The sequence below is a fragment of the Aspergillus brasiliensis genome (assembly GCF_001889945.1).
Source record: "Aspergillus brasiliensis CBS 101740 unplaced genomic scaffold ASPBRscaffold_3, whole genome shotgun sequence".
Lineage (NCBI taxonomy): Eukaryota > Fungi > Ascomycota > Eurotiomycetes > Eurotiales > Aspergillaceae > Aspergillus > Aspergillus brasiliensis.
The window spans coordinates 412,055-427,464 of record NW_027137444.1 but is presented as its reverse complement, the minus strand read 5'-3'; the positions used below and the strand labels follow the sequence as shown (position 1 = coordinate 427,464).

The following is a 15,410-nucleotide window of genomic DNA, read 5'->3' as shown; positions in this document are numbered from 1 at the left end:
GCCTGAGCCGGGAGTGGCGCGAGAGTTGAAGGCACAGCGGAAGTTGGAGAAATTCAACAACACCCCTCATTCGCAGGGTAAAAATCGCGGTGTGGCGTTTGTTTGCCACTAAACTACAGAGTACAGACTCATTTTTGGTAGGACGGGGTGATACTGAGATTGTCCCTGACAACAACATCTCTGTCTCGCTTTCCCCCTTTTTCTAGATATGCGGAAGCAACTAGGCAAGGCTGTACCAAATCTCGTCTGAGTTTCTGTGACAGCAGGATTGCAACTTGGTGCGGACCGCTTACGCCCGTGCTTTAGTTCTCAAAAGGTCTGCCGTTGAACTATTGAAATGTCTCCAGGGCTTGACTGGTGTTGATCAAATGTCACTTTCGCCCACTTGTCCCATAGACTTTCGGAGTACCAGACTTTCACTTGAGAAGAGGGCCACCGCCAAAGGTTCTGAAAATCACGCACTATAACGAGCGATTACCAGGTCCGCTAAGCATTCAGACCTAAATGGTTTCTCTCATCCGAAAATCTGTAGGGTCACAGCATCTCGCGGTAGTTCATGGAACATGCCCAGCACGGTCCCTATCAGCCAGCCGCCTTTCCAGATTTCAGAGCACCCTGCGTTATGAGGGGTGCCACAGTCCTACTCATACAATGGTGCCTGGGTGTTCGATATGTATTATCTCCCATACACATGGGGTTTCAGCCTCTGGTCGCAGAATTACACGCCTCCTTGTACGACACTCGACCAGGTACGCTAACTCAATTTCCAAATTTTGCAGCAAGCAAGACAGTAGATTCGCCGTGAAACTTCTGGGGTTCGTCTTTGTACGTAGACTGTAGATCCACGTGGTTTTAGTTCAACGCATGCTGATCACTTCGGTGCGAACTGCTGGATCCCCTCAGTGACCGGCTTAGCGTATGTTGAAGACGAAGATGACGAGTCCTCCTGTTAGCTTCAAGATCCAAGTGTTTTGAGTCAGTCGATCAGCGTTCATTTCGAATCAATTTATGTTAGAGGATGCTTCCTCCGAGACATGAGAGACACTGCTGGACTTTGTTCACGGACTTGAACAATTCCGACCACTGCACCCCCGAATTTCACCCGCGGGCGACATGGCGGAGAGCACCCATTCTGAGAGAGTGGGCTTGATTACTCAAGTCGGTACCAACTCCTTGTCCTAGCGCGGATGGAGCATTGAGCGCTTTTAGGAGCAGACGCCGTTTGCTTGGGGTGGAGTGGTTCAAATCTACTGTTGTGAACTTGTGATAGTAGTGTATGCACTAAACCAGCAGGCTTTGCAACGTTCTAGGATCCTTCGACTTTCGAGACCCAGTCGCTAATCAAGCACAATATATTGTATGGAGTCTAGAAGGAATGTGTTGGGCGCCGATATTAAGGAGAGGCAACGTTATCACCACAACGCAGCATTCCCATTAGTGATGCCGTGTTGTCATCCACGTCTTCCCGATTGGGACAGATGTGGCACGTGATGCGGGGCTCTATATGCTTCTTAGTTCTTACTACTCACAATAGCTTAGCGTCCACGTCAATCTCATCAGGATCAGGATATATTGGATTATTGATCCTGGTTGCCTTGAAGGAAGCAACCCAATTGACGTCTTGCATGCCGCATAACCCCCCAGTAAGCACTTGTTCTGTTAGTCGCTACCTTATCTTTGCAAACTGCACCCCCGCATCTGTAGACTAACCGGGTATTGTAGCTTGCGTGCGTCTAAAGACCGCCTGAGTCGATGCGTGCAAGAAGACACATTGGCAAACATTGCATGGAAAACTCAAATAAGAGCAATTGAAGAAAACCTGGTCAATCATGGCTCCGTCGTCATTCTTAGGCCTTGAGGGCCTTCATGTCTTCGTCTCAGGTGCCGCGGGAGATATCGGTAGGCGAACGGTGCAGGAATTCTTAGGTATGTTGGTTACTTATTTGTAGTTGATGACCGTAGTGATGGCCGCCAGCTGTTGCTGTGTTATTTTATATGCTACCATCTGCCCTTCTGTGCTCTATGCTCTGCAAGAGACAGCTCAATTCTGACCACAATTACAGACCAAGGATGTAAAGTGACCGCATTTGACCTGCATAATATGGAAATCCCCGATTCAGCCAAAGGAGATGTCTATGCTAGACTTCACGCTCTCAAGGGTGATGACACGAATGAGGAATCCATTCAATCCAGCATCACCCAGGCCAGCAAACGCCTCGGTCCCATCAACGTTCTCGTTGTCAATTCCATCCCTGCTGGACAAGGTAATGACCTTCCAATCTGGGACCTGCCCTTGGATACCTGGGAGAAGACGTCCCGTGCCAACGTACGGGGAACATTCCTCACAATCAAGCACTTCCTGCGAGCTGCTCAGACAGCCCAACAGACTCTCGGCAAGGAGCTGGACAACCTTGCTATCGTTGTCGCAGGAGGCGAGTCACCTGGGAAGGCTGACTTGCACACTGAGTTGGTCCACAGAGTGAAGAGCGATATAGTCCGTCTGAACAAACAGGCGAGGATCAACATCATCGCTCCAGTTGATACCCCAGCAGGGACGCAAGCAAAGTATGACTTTCATGTCCTGCCTACAAAAAGCAATCGCTGACCTCCCCTAGCAACTCCGAATCACCCACAACACCAGACTCAATCTCCCGAACCATAGCATTCCTAGCCTCCCACCGCGCAGCCGGACACCTCACAGGTCAATGCCTCAACCTCAACAACAACGACAACAACACACCAAACGAACCTCCCTCGACCAGCCTCACGCCCACCGTCCCCCGAACACTGTCCCTGCCCAAGCGCAACAAAATCCGCATCGTCGTATCCATCGACCTAGACGCCGTCTCCGGCTGGCTCGGCACCGGCCACCACCCAGACAACATCCTAGCCGACTACGCAGCAGGTTTCTTCGCCGCGAAAGTTGGTGTCCCACGTCTCCTGCGCATGCTCAAGAAGCTTAACATTGCAGACCGCTGCACATGGTTCATCCCGGGCCACTCCGCGGAGAGCTTCCCAGACGAAGTGCGCCAAGTAGTGGACTCCGGCTGCGAGATAGGACTCCACGGCTATGCCCACGAAGGCGCCTACCAGATGACAGTGGAACAAGAGCGCGACGTGCTAGTCAAGTGCATCGACATCGCCACAAAACTCACGGGAAAGAAACCAGTTGGCTATCGAGCCCCGTTATACCAGCTCCGCGAATCAACACTAGACCTGCTGGAAGAATATGGCTTCGAATACGGTATTTCCCTCCTCGCCTCCCCCTTAACTCTCTGACACAACAAACAACCTACATACTAAACAAACAACAATACTAATGAAAACAGACTCCTCCATAACCGAAAACGACAGCCACCCCTTCTTCGCCCCACGCCGCCCACCCATTCAACCCATCGACTTCTCCCTCCCCGCGTCAACCTGGATGCACCCCATCCCACCATCCCCCTCCGACCGACGCCCTCTGGTCTGCGTCCCCTGCAACTGGTACATGGAAGACATGACGCCGATGCAGTTCCTCCCCCACACGCCCAACTCACACGGCTACACAGACGTGCGGGTCATCGAGAACATGTGGAAAGACCGGTTCGTGTGGATTCGCGAAAATGAGGAGGAGCCGGTATTCCCTGTGCTGATGCATCCGGATACGAGTGGGAATGCGCATGTGATTGGGATGTTGGAACGGTTGTTACGGTGGTTGAAGGACTGGGGGCCGGATGAGGTGGAGTTTTGTCAGTCCGTGGAGGTGGCGAGATGGTTTAGGGAGAAGGAGTTGGGAAGTACGACGAAGTGAGGGATTTCAGTCTTAGTTGGGAATTCCTGTGTGCTGGTAGCAAGTACTACTCAGATATCTACTTAGCTATTAAGCAGGGGGTGGTGAGTCGAGGGAGGTATAGTAGGTTGTTTACATCTACACTACAAAATAGAAATTGAAAAGTGGAAGTAATCATTGAAAGAGATCATTCTAGATATGAGGAAGTCACATTTGGTCCGACCGATGAACACTTTTATACACGAGTAGACTGAAAGACAAAGCGTGTGTATGCTTGCTTAACAGAATCAACCCCCATATTATCATGTCATGTTATGTCAACTGTACAGCCAAATCCATCAAGAACATATATGCAATGCAATTATGGCAGACAGGTTGAGAAGGAACAAAGAGAACAAATTGACAAGAAAAGTAAGAGAAAAAACAAGCAAGCTCATCATCTCATCATGAATCGTAAAAAAAGAAACAATCGCTATCAATCAATCACTTTTCCATCTACTCATCATACAAGTCCATATCCCCACTACCATCCTCCATCTCAGCAAGCGCATCATCATCCTCATCGATCATGTCTTGATCTTCATCTGCCGGAATCTCATGGTTAGGAAGGACATCGATGCGACCCTCGCGCATAACAACCCTCGCGACCTCGCCATCGCGCACACTACCACGGAGAATCAGCACCGCCAGACGGTTAAGAACCTCGCGCTCGATAATGCGGCCCAGAGGACGAGCACCATAGGCAGGCGAGTATCCCGCTTCGCCGAGGTAATCCTTGACTTCTTCGGAGCATTCGATGATGACGTTGCGGTCGTTGTTCTCGAGACGGCGCTGCACCTCTTCCAGACGGAGATCGACGATCTTGCGGATCTCGCGCCTCGTGAGACGGTTGAAGATGACGGTGCTGGAGATACGGTTGAGGAATTCGGGGAGGAAGTAGTCGCGGAGAGCGCCCATGACGAGCTCGCGGGTTTGAGGGTCGATGCGGCCGTCCTTGGTGGTTGGGCGGGCGAGGAATTCGGCACCCAGGTTGGAGGTCATGACCACGATGCAGTTCTTGGCGTCGACAATTCTGCCTTGGCCGTCTGTGATGCGGCCGTCGTCCATGAGTTGGAGGAGGACGGTCAAGACTTCCTTGGCGGCCTTCTCGACTTCGTCGAACAGGAGGATGGAGAAGGGCCGCCGACGGAGGCTCTCGGTTAGCTGGCCACCAGCGTCATGGCCGACGTAGCCTGGGGGAGCTCCAATCATGCGACTGAGGGAATGGCGTTCTTGGTATTCGGACATGTCGAAGCGGATCATGGCCTTGGGGTCGTCGAAGAGGAACTCGGCCAAGGCCTTGGTCAGCAAGGTCTTACCGGTTCCGGAGGGACCGCAGAAGAGGAAGCTAGGGGGTGAGTTGGGGTTGCTGAGACCAGACCGCTGGAGTCGGATGGCGTTGGAGACGGAAGTCACCGCCTCCTTTTGACCAACAACAATCTTGCCAAGGTACCTCTCCATGTTCAGCAACTTGTCCTTTTCAGTGGTCTTGAGCCGCGTCACTGGGATACCGGTCCAACGGGCGACGATTTCGTTGATTTGGTCGGGGCCGACTGCGTCCGCGAGCAAAGCTTCGCCAGCATCACCCTGGCGTGCCCGCCGCTCTTCATCGGCCTTGGCACGGTCAATCTCAAGTCGCTCAATGAGAGCCTTGGTTTCGGGGATGGCGTAGTACTCGAGATCAGCAGCCGTCTGGGTGTCACCAGAGCGCTCTGCTTCATCACGCTTGACCTTGAGGGAGTCAAGCTTGATCTTGGCATCCTGAATGGATTTGCTGCGCTGCTTCTCGCTCTCGTACTTCTCGCGCATAGGCCGCAGCTCTTCAGCGACATTGGCTGCTTCTTGCTTCGCTGCCTCCAGACGGGCTTTGGAAGCATCGTCCTTCTCGCGTTCGAGAGCGTGAATCTCGATTTGCAACTGACGGAGCCTTCTCTCCAGGTTGTCCAACGCCTCTGGCTCGGATTCGCGGGTCACCCGCACGGCAGCGGCGGCTTCATCGATCAGGTCAACCGCCGAGTCAGGGAGTCGGCGTGCGGTTAGATAGCGCGCAGCCAGCGTGGCAGCGGATACGATAGCGCCGTCGAGAATGTTGACACCGTGGTGCACTTCGTACTTTTCCTTGAGACCACGCAGGATGGAGATGGTTTCCGGAACGGACGGCTCCTTGACGAGGACCTGCTGGAACCGACGCTCGAAAGCCTGATCCTTTTCGATGTATTTGCGGTATTCGCCCAGTGTGGTGGCACCAATGCAGTGCAACTGACCACGTGCGAGCATAGGCTTCAACAGGTTGGCAGCGTCCATGCCACCTTCGCCGCTGGAGCCTGCGCCCATGAGCAGATGAATTTCATCGACAAAGAGAACAATGGTGTCTTTGGATTCTTCAATCTCCTTGAGAACGCCCTTCATCCGCTCCTCGAATTCTCCACGGTACTTGCTGCCCGCAACTAGCGAGCCGACATCGAGAGACAACAGCCGACATTGGGCCAGATTGGCCGGAATATCTGCGTTCACGATACGACGAGCTAGACCTTCAACGATGGTGGTTTTTCCAACACCGGGTTCACCGATGAGGACCGGGTTGTTCTTGGTCCGTCGACTGAGAATGCGAATCACCCGACGAATTTCCTCTTCACGGCCAATGACAGGGTCAATTTTGCCCTCTCTGGCCAGAGCAGTCATGTCGATGGTGAATTTCTTCAGGTTCTCGTTCTCGCTTTCGGCATCCGCAGTCTTGGAGTCAACTCGTTTTGTACCACGGATCTGCTGGACAGCACTGTCGATCAACTTGACATTGGGAATGTTGGCATCCGCCAAGGCGCGCTGAACCTGCGAGTCCTGCGCAGCGGAGAGGATGAGATGGTCGATGGCGACATAGCTATCCTTCTGCGTCTTGGAGAGTTCGGAAGCCGACCGGATAACCTTGGCAAGTGCTGGAGAGACACTGACCGTCTCTGGCGGAGGATCCTGGGAGGGCAGACGGACCAGCATTTTCATGAGGGATCGTTCCAGGAGTTGTGGGTCGCCATGGGCGCGTTCGACGACCTGACGAAAGAGAGGGGCGGAGGAGGTTTCGTGGGAAGGATGAGCGGGGGCTTGCTGGTCTTTGGATTCATCGGGAGAAGGGTTGAGGAGAGAGACAGCGAGATGAACGGGGAGAATCTGGGAGTGAGAGTATTGCTCTGCCAAGCTGCTGGAGTCCAGCAACGCCTTGTTGGCTCTGTCTGTGAATTGGGCGCCGTTCATGTTGGGCGGAATGTGAGGGAAGAATGTGGGATGCAATCAAGCTAATCAGTAGTTATAGTATGTTTGTGACACAGAGTGTGAGGTGTATGCAAAAGTGAAGATTATGAGGAAGGATTCAAAGATTATGCAGAAGCAAAGTTTGGTGTGAACGAGAGGAATTTAGTCTGATGATTGAGTCTGGTGAGAGAGAAGCTGGCGAGAGGATGGATGACCTTGGCGCCTTTATTAAAGCATGACTTCAGCGATGCCCGACTGGTTCATGACGACACTGGCCGCTTCCACCGCCTTCCAGAAGCATCGCCCGTCACCCAGAAGTCACGTGCGGGTGCCTGCAAGTGCTGGCCTGTTCTGGCCTGATGGATCAGGCCAGAAAGTGGGGGGTGCAGGATACAATCACGTGACATAACACTGGCCAGTTGCCGTTTTCGGAGCCGAGATCGCCCCGTCGATAAGCTTCAAATGTCAACTTTGATTGAATTGAAAATAATGTCTTGCTCTCATCAAGGTCTCGCTCAACTTGAAACGGCCAGCTGCGCGCCGTATCCACTACCGCCAAGGCTCTTATTCTGCGATTATTTTGTCCCGGGTCATCTCATTAAAGTGTCGCCCTGACATTTCCAGGAAAGTCCCCCGGCGCTAACGGCGCCAGATTCGCTCCTGGCGTGATGGGATCGCCTCCAGCAATAAAGAGGAACCCCCCACGTTGGCGTCGCCCGGGCTTGATTGGCATGCAATCCTTCTGGGCTGGCCGGGATTAAAGTTCCTCGCCGTGTTGGTTGGTGGTGGTCCATGTTCGATATCCCGATTCAACGAGCGCCATTCATTGATTATTCATGGTTGAGGGACAGTGGAAGAGTTGTTCTCCTGACACGAGATCGTGAACATTCCTCCTGCAACCCACGAAGTTTATTTCGTTCGCTGATAGATGATGATTCGGAGGCATCAATTCCGACTAATTCTCTTCCATGGTGAATTATAGACCCCCGCCTCACACCCCTCCACGCGATCAGCGCATCGATTATGGCCTCATCAGGTCATTCCAGGCCCGAGCGTGACGTCAAGCAGAGAGAAACCCCCTCTTGAATTCCCTCTGCCAGATGCTCACTCTTGGTTGAGCCAAAAATACTCTCCCCGCCCCGCTGGTATTGTCCGGGATCTCGTCCTCCGTGAGTGAGACACTTTCGAGGCTACGGACCCAGTCTCGATCATGAAATGCGGGCTGAAAGAGAGATCAGATCCCAGGGGAATAAGGTGTAGATCGTAATTCGCAGTGGTGGCAGGGATCTATTCGCCCATGCCGGAGTCTTCCCGCTGGCCGCAAAAACTTCCCTCCCAACGTCATGACTACTTGATGGCCGGAAGGATTCTCAGCCCAGCAACAATGAGTCTTCAAGCAGCGATATCGCAACCCTTGAACTTGAACCATCTGCGCGCCATCTGCACACTACCAGGCACCGTTCAAATCGGTTCCTTATGTGGCAAGTATTTCGGAGTCCAGACATTGACGGTGGATAGCAAGAGGGGCTTCCATTACGTTTAACCTCGACTAGCCCAACACCGTTGTCTGGTAGACTGTTAGTGGTGTGGATATTGCACTCGTACTACTTGGGACCCTCGACGCTCGTAGGACTGAGTGACTGGCTTATCCGGTCCATCCACGGGTCAACTTTCCCTGTTTTGTTTTGCCTGGCATTGCATTGGTCCTGGAATTTGCAGCGAACAACCGTCCGTCGTGCTGTGGGAGCTGCGCTTCTGATTCGTGATACTTGCTCTTTTTTTTTCCCTCCCGCGTGGAGGAGGGCAGCCCGTATTCCATTCGCTCCCCTCCGTTGCCTTCAGCCTGGCCAACATTCCCATTCCTGCTCGAGTATAAAAAGCCCCCTCTCCTCCATCACCGGCTGCTCTCTTGCTCGCCGTGTTTTTGTTTTCTTGGTTGCTTGTATCTTTGCTCGCCCAATCCACCGGGGATTTGCAACAACACTTGCAGATTATTGCATCGGAACAGCAATATCCAAAACAACTTACAGCTGCTAAGTTCTTGTCTTAGACGGGAGCTTCAGTGTATCCCATAACAGTCCCTACACCGGCGGTGAAATTCCCTGGTAGAAAGTAGTGTGCACTGTTGATCTTTGATAAAAGATCGACTCGGATCTGAATCGGAAACGGTTCATTTCTGCTTCTTCCTCTTTGGTGAACCAGCTAGCCAGTCCTGGTCCTCATATTCATCATTTACATCTGATCAAAATGTCTCAAAAACCCATCTTCGTGGCTACCCATCCACGCGCCTGCTCTACGGCTTTTGAACGAGTACGCGTGATCCTCTGCATTCCAGAATGCCAAAAATAATTCAAGGAGAAAAAGAACCTGCTGACATCTACAACAGGTCTTCATGACCCGTCGGGATACCATTCAGTGTATCCATGAGCCGTTTGGTGATGCCTTTTACTATGGGCCTGAACGCCTGTCGGCCAGATTCGCCGACGACGAACAGGCTCGTCTAGAGAGTGGCTTTAGCCAGTCGACGTTCCAGACCGTCCTGGACAGAATCGAGCGCGAAGCTTCTGAGGTCCGACTTTTCTTCTTGGTCGCGTTTCTTCTCTTTTTCTGCATTCTACACATAGTCATCCCTCCCTGTCTGTCGTTATGCGCCCGGCCGAGGTGAAATCCCGGCTGGATGGTCCTCCCCTGCATCGTAGAGGCCAGTTGCCAATATTTTCCCCCTCCTCCCCTTTCCCCTCATGAATGGGCAAGGGACCTGCGGCATCTGCATGCCTACGCAGGTCCCTCTTCTCTATCTATGCGTCTCTTTCACAAGCCCATGATCGCACATGGTAGCCTCACTGTCATCGTCAAGATGGCGTCGGATCTCACCAGCCCAATCGAGCCTTCACTCTACTTTCCTACTTTACTCTTACTCTTACTCGGTTGCTGCGAGATACTTACCACCAGCAGGGCAAGCGTATTTTCATGAAGGACATCATGCACTACCTCCTCCCGCCATACGGCAAACCCGCCAGCATCGCACCATCGCTGCACAGGATCAAGCGGGGCGTGGGCACAGCGTCCAACGGAGAGACTGCCCCCCTGCCGGCCGATGGCTCCCAAGCCAACGGCCACCACGCCCAGCAGCAGAATGGCACAAGCCCAGTCCAAAATGGGACCAAGAATGGGCTGAATGGCCACGCTGCGCTGGACCTCTCCACGCCGGTGAAACCGGCCAGCCGGGAGCCGTATCCGTACGACACGGCCGCCGAGCCAGGCAATCCCACCGTGATGCCCACGGAGATCCTCTCCCAGTTCCATTTTGCCTTCTTGATCCGCGATCCCCACCACAGTGTTCCTTCCTACTTCCGCTGCACCATCCCGCCCCTCGACGATGTGACGGGCTTCCACAACTATGACCCGTCTGAAGCCGGGTACGACGAGCTGCGTCGCACCTTCGACTACCTGCGTAGCGTGCGCCTGGTTGGCCCCCATATTGCCACTCAGGAACGCGACGCCGACGATATCGACAACCGCCTCCGACCGGTGACGAACGGGGTCAACGGGTACGAGTCCGGGGCGGAGATCTGTGTGATCGACGCCGACGATATGTTGCAGAAGCCGGCGCCCATGATTGAGGCGTTCTGTCGTAGCGTGGGGATGGAGTATACCCCCGACATGCTGTGCTGGGATACCGAGGAAGACCACCAGGTTGCTCGGAATAAGTTCGAGAAGTGGCGGGGCTTCCACAACGATGCGATCGAGTCGAAGGGTCTGGTTGCTAGAAAACATGTAAGTTTGATCAGTAGACTCTCCACAGTTGCCCCAGTGCCCTGTCTATTGCAAGTTAGTAATGAGGTACTGACTACCATCAACAGCCCCATGCCGTCAAGACGGAGGAAGAATGGGACGCCGAATGGTGCAAGAAATACGGCCCGGAGGCAGCAGCCCTCATCCGGAAGACCGTTGACGCCAACATGGCCGACTACTTGTATATGAAGCAGTTTGCCATGCGCGTGTAAGTCAGGTTACAGGACAACCTGTCCTTACGGGGCCCGGTTTGGGGCCGGAGCACCGTGGGAGCAAAGAAGAGAGAAGAAGAAGAACCAGCGGCAGAAGAAAGGGGGAACGGTGGATATATAAGGAAGACGAAGAAAAAGAGGGGTTAATCCACTCAATTTAACTTCGGAATGGTATGCTGGGTGATGAATGCTCCGGCATGATGAATTCTTAGCTTTGATGACGCCATTTGATGTGATGATGATCTGTGCATGTTGATTTATTTCGATTTGATTTGATCGATTTGTGACTTTCATGAAAGCAATGAGCGAAATGCAAAGAAAGGAAAGGATGGGAGATTGAATTAATATATGGTGGAATATGATTGATTCATCATACTGGTGTATCTTGGTGCTGTAGATGTAGATAGTAGATGTTGTTGATGGGCTAGTCTTTACTATCCGCACCTTACATACAGAGTGGACGAGGTAGTAGCGGTCAGTCGAATCCGTAGTTTCACCAGCATACCTACTGTGTGCAACAGTGAACAAAATCATCCGCTGTCAAGAATGGCTGGCTAATTTACACAGGAATGATGGTGTTTAGTTAGAGCTAAGTTATGATATGTTTCTTTGGGCGGTTGTAACCTATCTAGGCTCTGAAGTTCATAGGGTCACTCACCACTTCTTACATACTCGCTAGTACTTATTATCTGTAAAACAGTTCATTTGAAACGATCAATGTTGTAGGTAGATAATATCAGATGGAACTGATACAACTGTCCAACGTAGTGGTAAACGTCAGTAATCCATAGAGAAAGATATACCATTATACTGCTATTTTTATTGGCAATCCCTATTTATCTCTTCCAGTTAGCTATTTGCACCACAACACCCTTGTTCCTACAATCTCGATAGTATTATTTCCCAGAATATCAAGATACTTTCTCATCTCATAGCGATAATAACTATTCCCTTATACATACTTATCTTTATCGTATCATATTCTTCATTTCCTATCCCCGCCCAGCGAATCGAATAAATCCATCGTCGTGTATCCATCATTATCCTCTTCTTCAATACAGCAACAACTTCATCTCCCAATCAACTCAGCTCATCCTAACCAACAGGTAAACAACTGGAAAAAAAAAATCCCGCATAAAGAAGCTAGAAACCTGCTAATCAACCAATCAGTCTCTAATCCCCTCTTCCTCTTAAACAGCACTATATCCCCCTCTAGATCCCGTCCCTTGAAGCGTGTTAACTACCCGCCGTAACCAGTCCTGGAAGAGATAGGGAATGTCGCGGATCGTGTCGCCGTGCGGGAGGAGATCCCACCCGCGGGCACCGTAGCGGTTGTAGTTGAGCCAGGAGCCGAAGATGAGGTATGCCGCGATGCAGAGGAATAGACTGTTCACAGGGATACTCGTTAGTTATTTCAGTTTTCAGCAGGGGTAGTGAAAAGAAGAGGGGGAAGGCAAGGCATACATTATAATCAACCAAGTAAAGAAACCCCAATGACTCGACCCATCACCACCATCAGGGTTCTTCTCACCCGGCTCATCCTTGTAATTATCGCACGCGTACCGCGTCCTCCAATTCAACTTCAGCACGTAGGTATCATCATCCGCGGGTCCGAAACTCTTGAATTGCAGACTGCGTCCGCCTTCAGGGATAGTGCCGTTATCGTTATTCTCGTTGTCGCCGTTATTCTCGTCGGCGAGTTGGCTCAGCTGTCGCCGCCGACGGCGTTCCTCCTCCGTGTCCTCGGTCGTCTGCAACCCCTCTAATCCCGACCGGTCGGGATCGCACTGGAACTCGATCACGGCGCCCGCATTCTTCTTCTTCTGTTGCTCTTCATCGAAGTATTCGCCTCCGGCGAGCTTGACGAGGAGACCTTCCTGTTCGGAGTCGAGCTTCTTCAGGCGCGTGATTTCGGGGTCTTTGGTGCCGTGGCCCAGGTGGTCGAGGCCGACGATGGGGAAGACCGTGCTTTCTTCTTTGTGGCTGTCGAGGGCGGTTTTGTATTGGAAGCCACAGACTGTGTTAATAGGGATCTTGTTAGTTATGGGAGCTAGGAGGATTTGAAAAAAAGGTGGTGATAGGGAATAGACGTACTGTTCTTGGATGTCGGGCACTTTAGGTGGCCACGGTGGGCAGCGCCCTTGAGGATGTTGCAGATGTTGAGCACGTAGGTTGTGTTGACAATGTAGTCTTCTGTTTCGTCGACATGGTAGAGCGTGTGTACGCCGCCGAGACTACTGAGGTCATATTTGTAGCTGTCGACGTTGATATGTTGGCAGTCGAAGCCGCCGGACGCGGAGGCTAGGCTGGTGAGAAGGGCAGAGGAGAAGAGGAAGGTCGAGAGGCCGGAGGGTATTCGCATGGTGAAGGTTGGCTTGTGCGTTGTTGATGGGGAGAGACTGGATTGGTTGGGGAGGAATGATGAAGCTGATAAATCGATAGATGATGACCGGAGCTCAGCTCAACAGTTGGGTGGGCGTGAGTAATAAACAGATAATGAACAAGGGGAGTATCGCTAGATTCGAGCTCCTGGTTTCCAGTGGTCTACAGTCGTGTGCAGAGGAGCTAGGTGCCCCAAAGGAGATTGATGAAGATGAAGATAGAGACGCAACGGTATGGATGGAGCTGTTCCCGACGCGGAGGTCGGCGATGCGGTGGCCGGGAGTCTTGGTTTCTCCGAGGCGAAGCGGATCAACCGCTGAACCACCACGATGACTTTCGACCTCTTGCACCTGACTATTAAGGCACAGGTAAATTGGAACCGTCAAGATTGATCGTGGAGATGACGGCACACAATGGATATGGCTCGGTCATTGGGGTCATCTCTCGTGGCAGCGGCTGAACGTGATCGGCAATGCGGAGGGCACCTGATGGGGATGATGTCACACGACCAGGTGGTGGTGGGCGATATTCGATGAGTATGGAAGTATCTCGATGGCTGCAAAGGAAGTGCATGGCATAGGAGTAGTTGTTCGGCTATGGAATCCTGGAGGCAAATCCGAATTAATATGGCAGCTATGATATAGTGACGATGTGAAAGTAATTCACGATGAAGTTCATCGCCAGCCTCATACAGACATAGCAGAGTAAAGATATACCTCACAGAACATGAGAACAATAGCAGAATACAACTCGTATATCACATACTATGCATTGCTTTCAATAGAAACCCTTCGCCAACCCCCCAGTGTAGTATACTCTGTAGAGCAACGACCAAAAGACCCATCCATCCAACCCCATCCTCAGGCACCAACAACCGCACAGACCAGCACAAAACGCCCACCAACAATTGCAGCCTTGCAACCTCAGGCACCCAAAACAGCGCAGCTCCCCTCACAATCATCATATTAAATCAAATTAATCAAATATCATCCCATCCCATCCCCAATTGTTCAGACAAAAACATCCCACCACACAACCCCGCCCAAGATGATGCAAACTCGCATGGTAAGTACATACTTTGACTTACTTTAACCAAGCCACTAAGACTGTCCTGCTAATTATTGTATCCAGCTCACCAAAGAAGACGAAGCCCTCACGGGCAGCGAGGACAACGAAGTCCGTCGCGAGGACCAAGAGAAGATCAATCGCTTTAGTCGGCTGCACCAGCGCGAGACGCTTCTGGAGGAGCAGTTGAAGTTGAAGTTGGTATGTTTGCTTCCTTCATCGCTAGTTATCAAGTAATGATTAAAGGGGATATGGATGATTCCCACCTACCCCTTATGCATCAAATGAACAAATAAATAAAGGAATGGATAAATGATCTAACAACCCCCATAGAAAGACAAAGAAGATCTGGAAGAAATCTCCACGGAATTGGAGTTGGCGGATGAGGATGAGCTGGTGCCGTAAGTTCTTCTCTCTCCCATCTATTGATCTATCTATATCTGTTCTGTAAAACCAAGACGACCTGAAGCTCGGGAAAGAGGAGAAAGGGATAACGGGTGTTTGCTAACTGCACTGCAGGTACAAAATCGGGGATGCGTTCTTCCAACTTCCCCTGGAAGAGGCCCAGTCTCTGCTTTCAACGGCAACAGAGCAGGTCGATGCCGATGTGGGCAAGCTCGAGGAGGGACTGAGTGATTTGCGGGAGGAGTTGCAGCAGTTGAAGGTGGCTTTGTATGCGCGGTTTGGACGGAGCATTAACCTTGAGACTTAATTATAGTGTCTACTCTACTTACTACTGTTGGTCATGTAATAATGAGACAGAGTGATGATGATGATGATGATGATGATGATGATGATGGTTGCATTACCATTAGCATGGCCGCTAGTCCGTAGTATGTATGCACTATGCTATTAGAAAGATGATAGAATGTAGTCATGGCTGAAAGGACAAGCAGAGAGGT

General features: G+C 51.6%; 5 protein-coding genes across 5 annotated transcripts; 3 read left to right on the top strand and 2 right to left on the bottom strand.

Moving 5' to 3' along the window:
* Positions 1-1,557: 1,557 nt before the first annotated feature.
* ASPBRDRAFT_39388 (SDR family oxidoreductase/polysaccharide deacetylase family protein) lies at positions 1,558-3,995 on the top strand. The gene is made up of 5 exons (XM_067624135.1): positions 1,558-1,643; positions 1,723-1,926; positions 2,064-2,565; positions 2,616-3,244; positions 3,330-3,995. Exons 2-5 carry the CDS (start codon positions 1,830-1,832, stop codon positions 3,791-3,793), a joined length of 1,692 nt encoding a protein of 563 aa, XP_067481517.1. The 5' UTR covers positions 1,558-1,643; positions 1,723-1,829; the 3' UTR covers positions 3,794-3,995.
* A 35-nt stretch (positions 3,996-4,030) lies between these two features.
* On the bottom strand, positions 4,031-7,173 carry ASPBRDRAFT_442369 (ATP-dependent Clp protease ATP-binding subunit). The gene has a single exon (XM_067625151.1). The coding sequence runs from the start codon at positions 7,055-7,057 to the stop codon at positions 4,268-4,270; it is 2,790 nt and encodes a 929-aa protein (XP_067481516.1). The 5' UTR covers positions 7,058-7,173; the 3' UTR covers positions 4,031-4,267.
* A 1,659-nt stretch (positions 7,174-8,832) lies between these two features.
* ASPBRDRAFT_146172 (uncharacterized protein) lies at positions 8,833-11,485 on the top strand. Its single transcript, XM_067619253.1, has 4 exons — positions 8,833-9,364; positions 9,441-9,623; positions 10,010-10,831; positions 10,918-11,485. Exons 1-4 carry the CDS (start codon positions 9,302-9,304, stop codon positions 11,059-11,061), a joined length of 1,212 nt encoding a protein of 403 aa, XP_067481515.1. The 5' UTR covers positions 8,833-9,301; the 3' UTR covers positions 11,062-11,485.
* A 766-nt stretch (positions 11,486-12,251) lies between these two features.
* On the bottom strand, positions 12,252-13,423 carry ASPBRDRAFT_119905 (autophagy-related protein 27; the record flags this gene model as incomplete). Its single annotated transcript, XM_067617300.1, has 3 exons — positions 12,252-12,447; positions 12,526-13,078; positions 13,156-13,423. 3 exons carry the CDS (start codon positions 13,421-13,423, stop codon positions 12,252-12,254), a joined length of 1,017 nt encoding a protein of 338 aa, XP_067481514.1.
* A 1,067-nt stretch (positions 13,424-14,490) lies between these two features.
* Positions 14,491-15,220, top strand: ASPBRDRAFT_192997 (tubulin-binding prefolding complex subunit GIM3; the record flags this gene model as incomplete). The annotated part of the gene is made up of 4 exons (XM_067620550.1): positions 14,491-14,508; positions 14,575-14,709; positions 14,842-14,909; positions 15,028-15,220. The coding sequence occupies 4 exons, from the start codon at positions 14,491-14,493 to the stop codon at positions 15,218-15,220; spliced, it is 414 nt and encodes a 137-aa protein (XP_067481513.1).
* Positions 15,221-15,410: the final 190 nt, after the last annotated feature.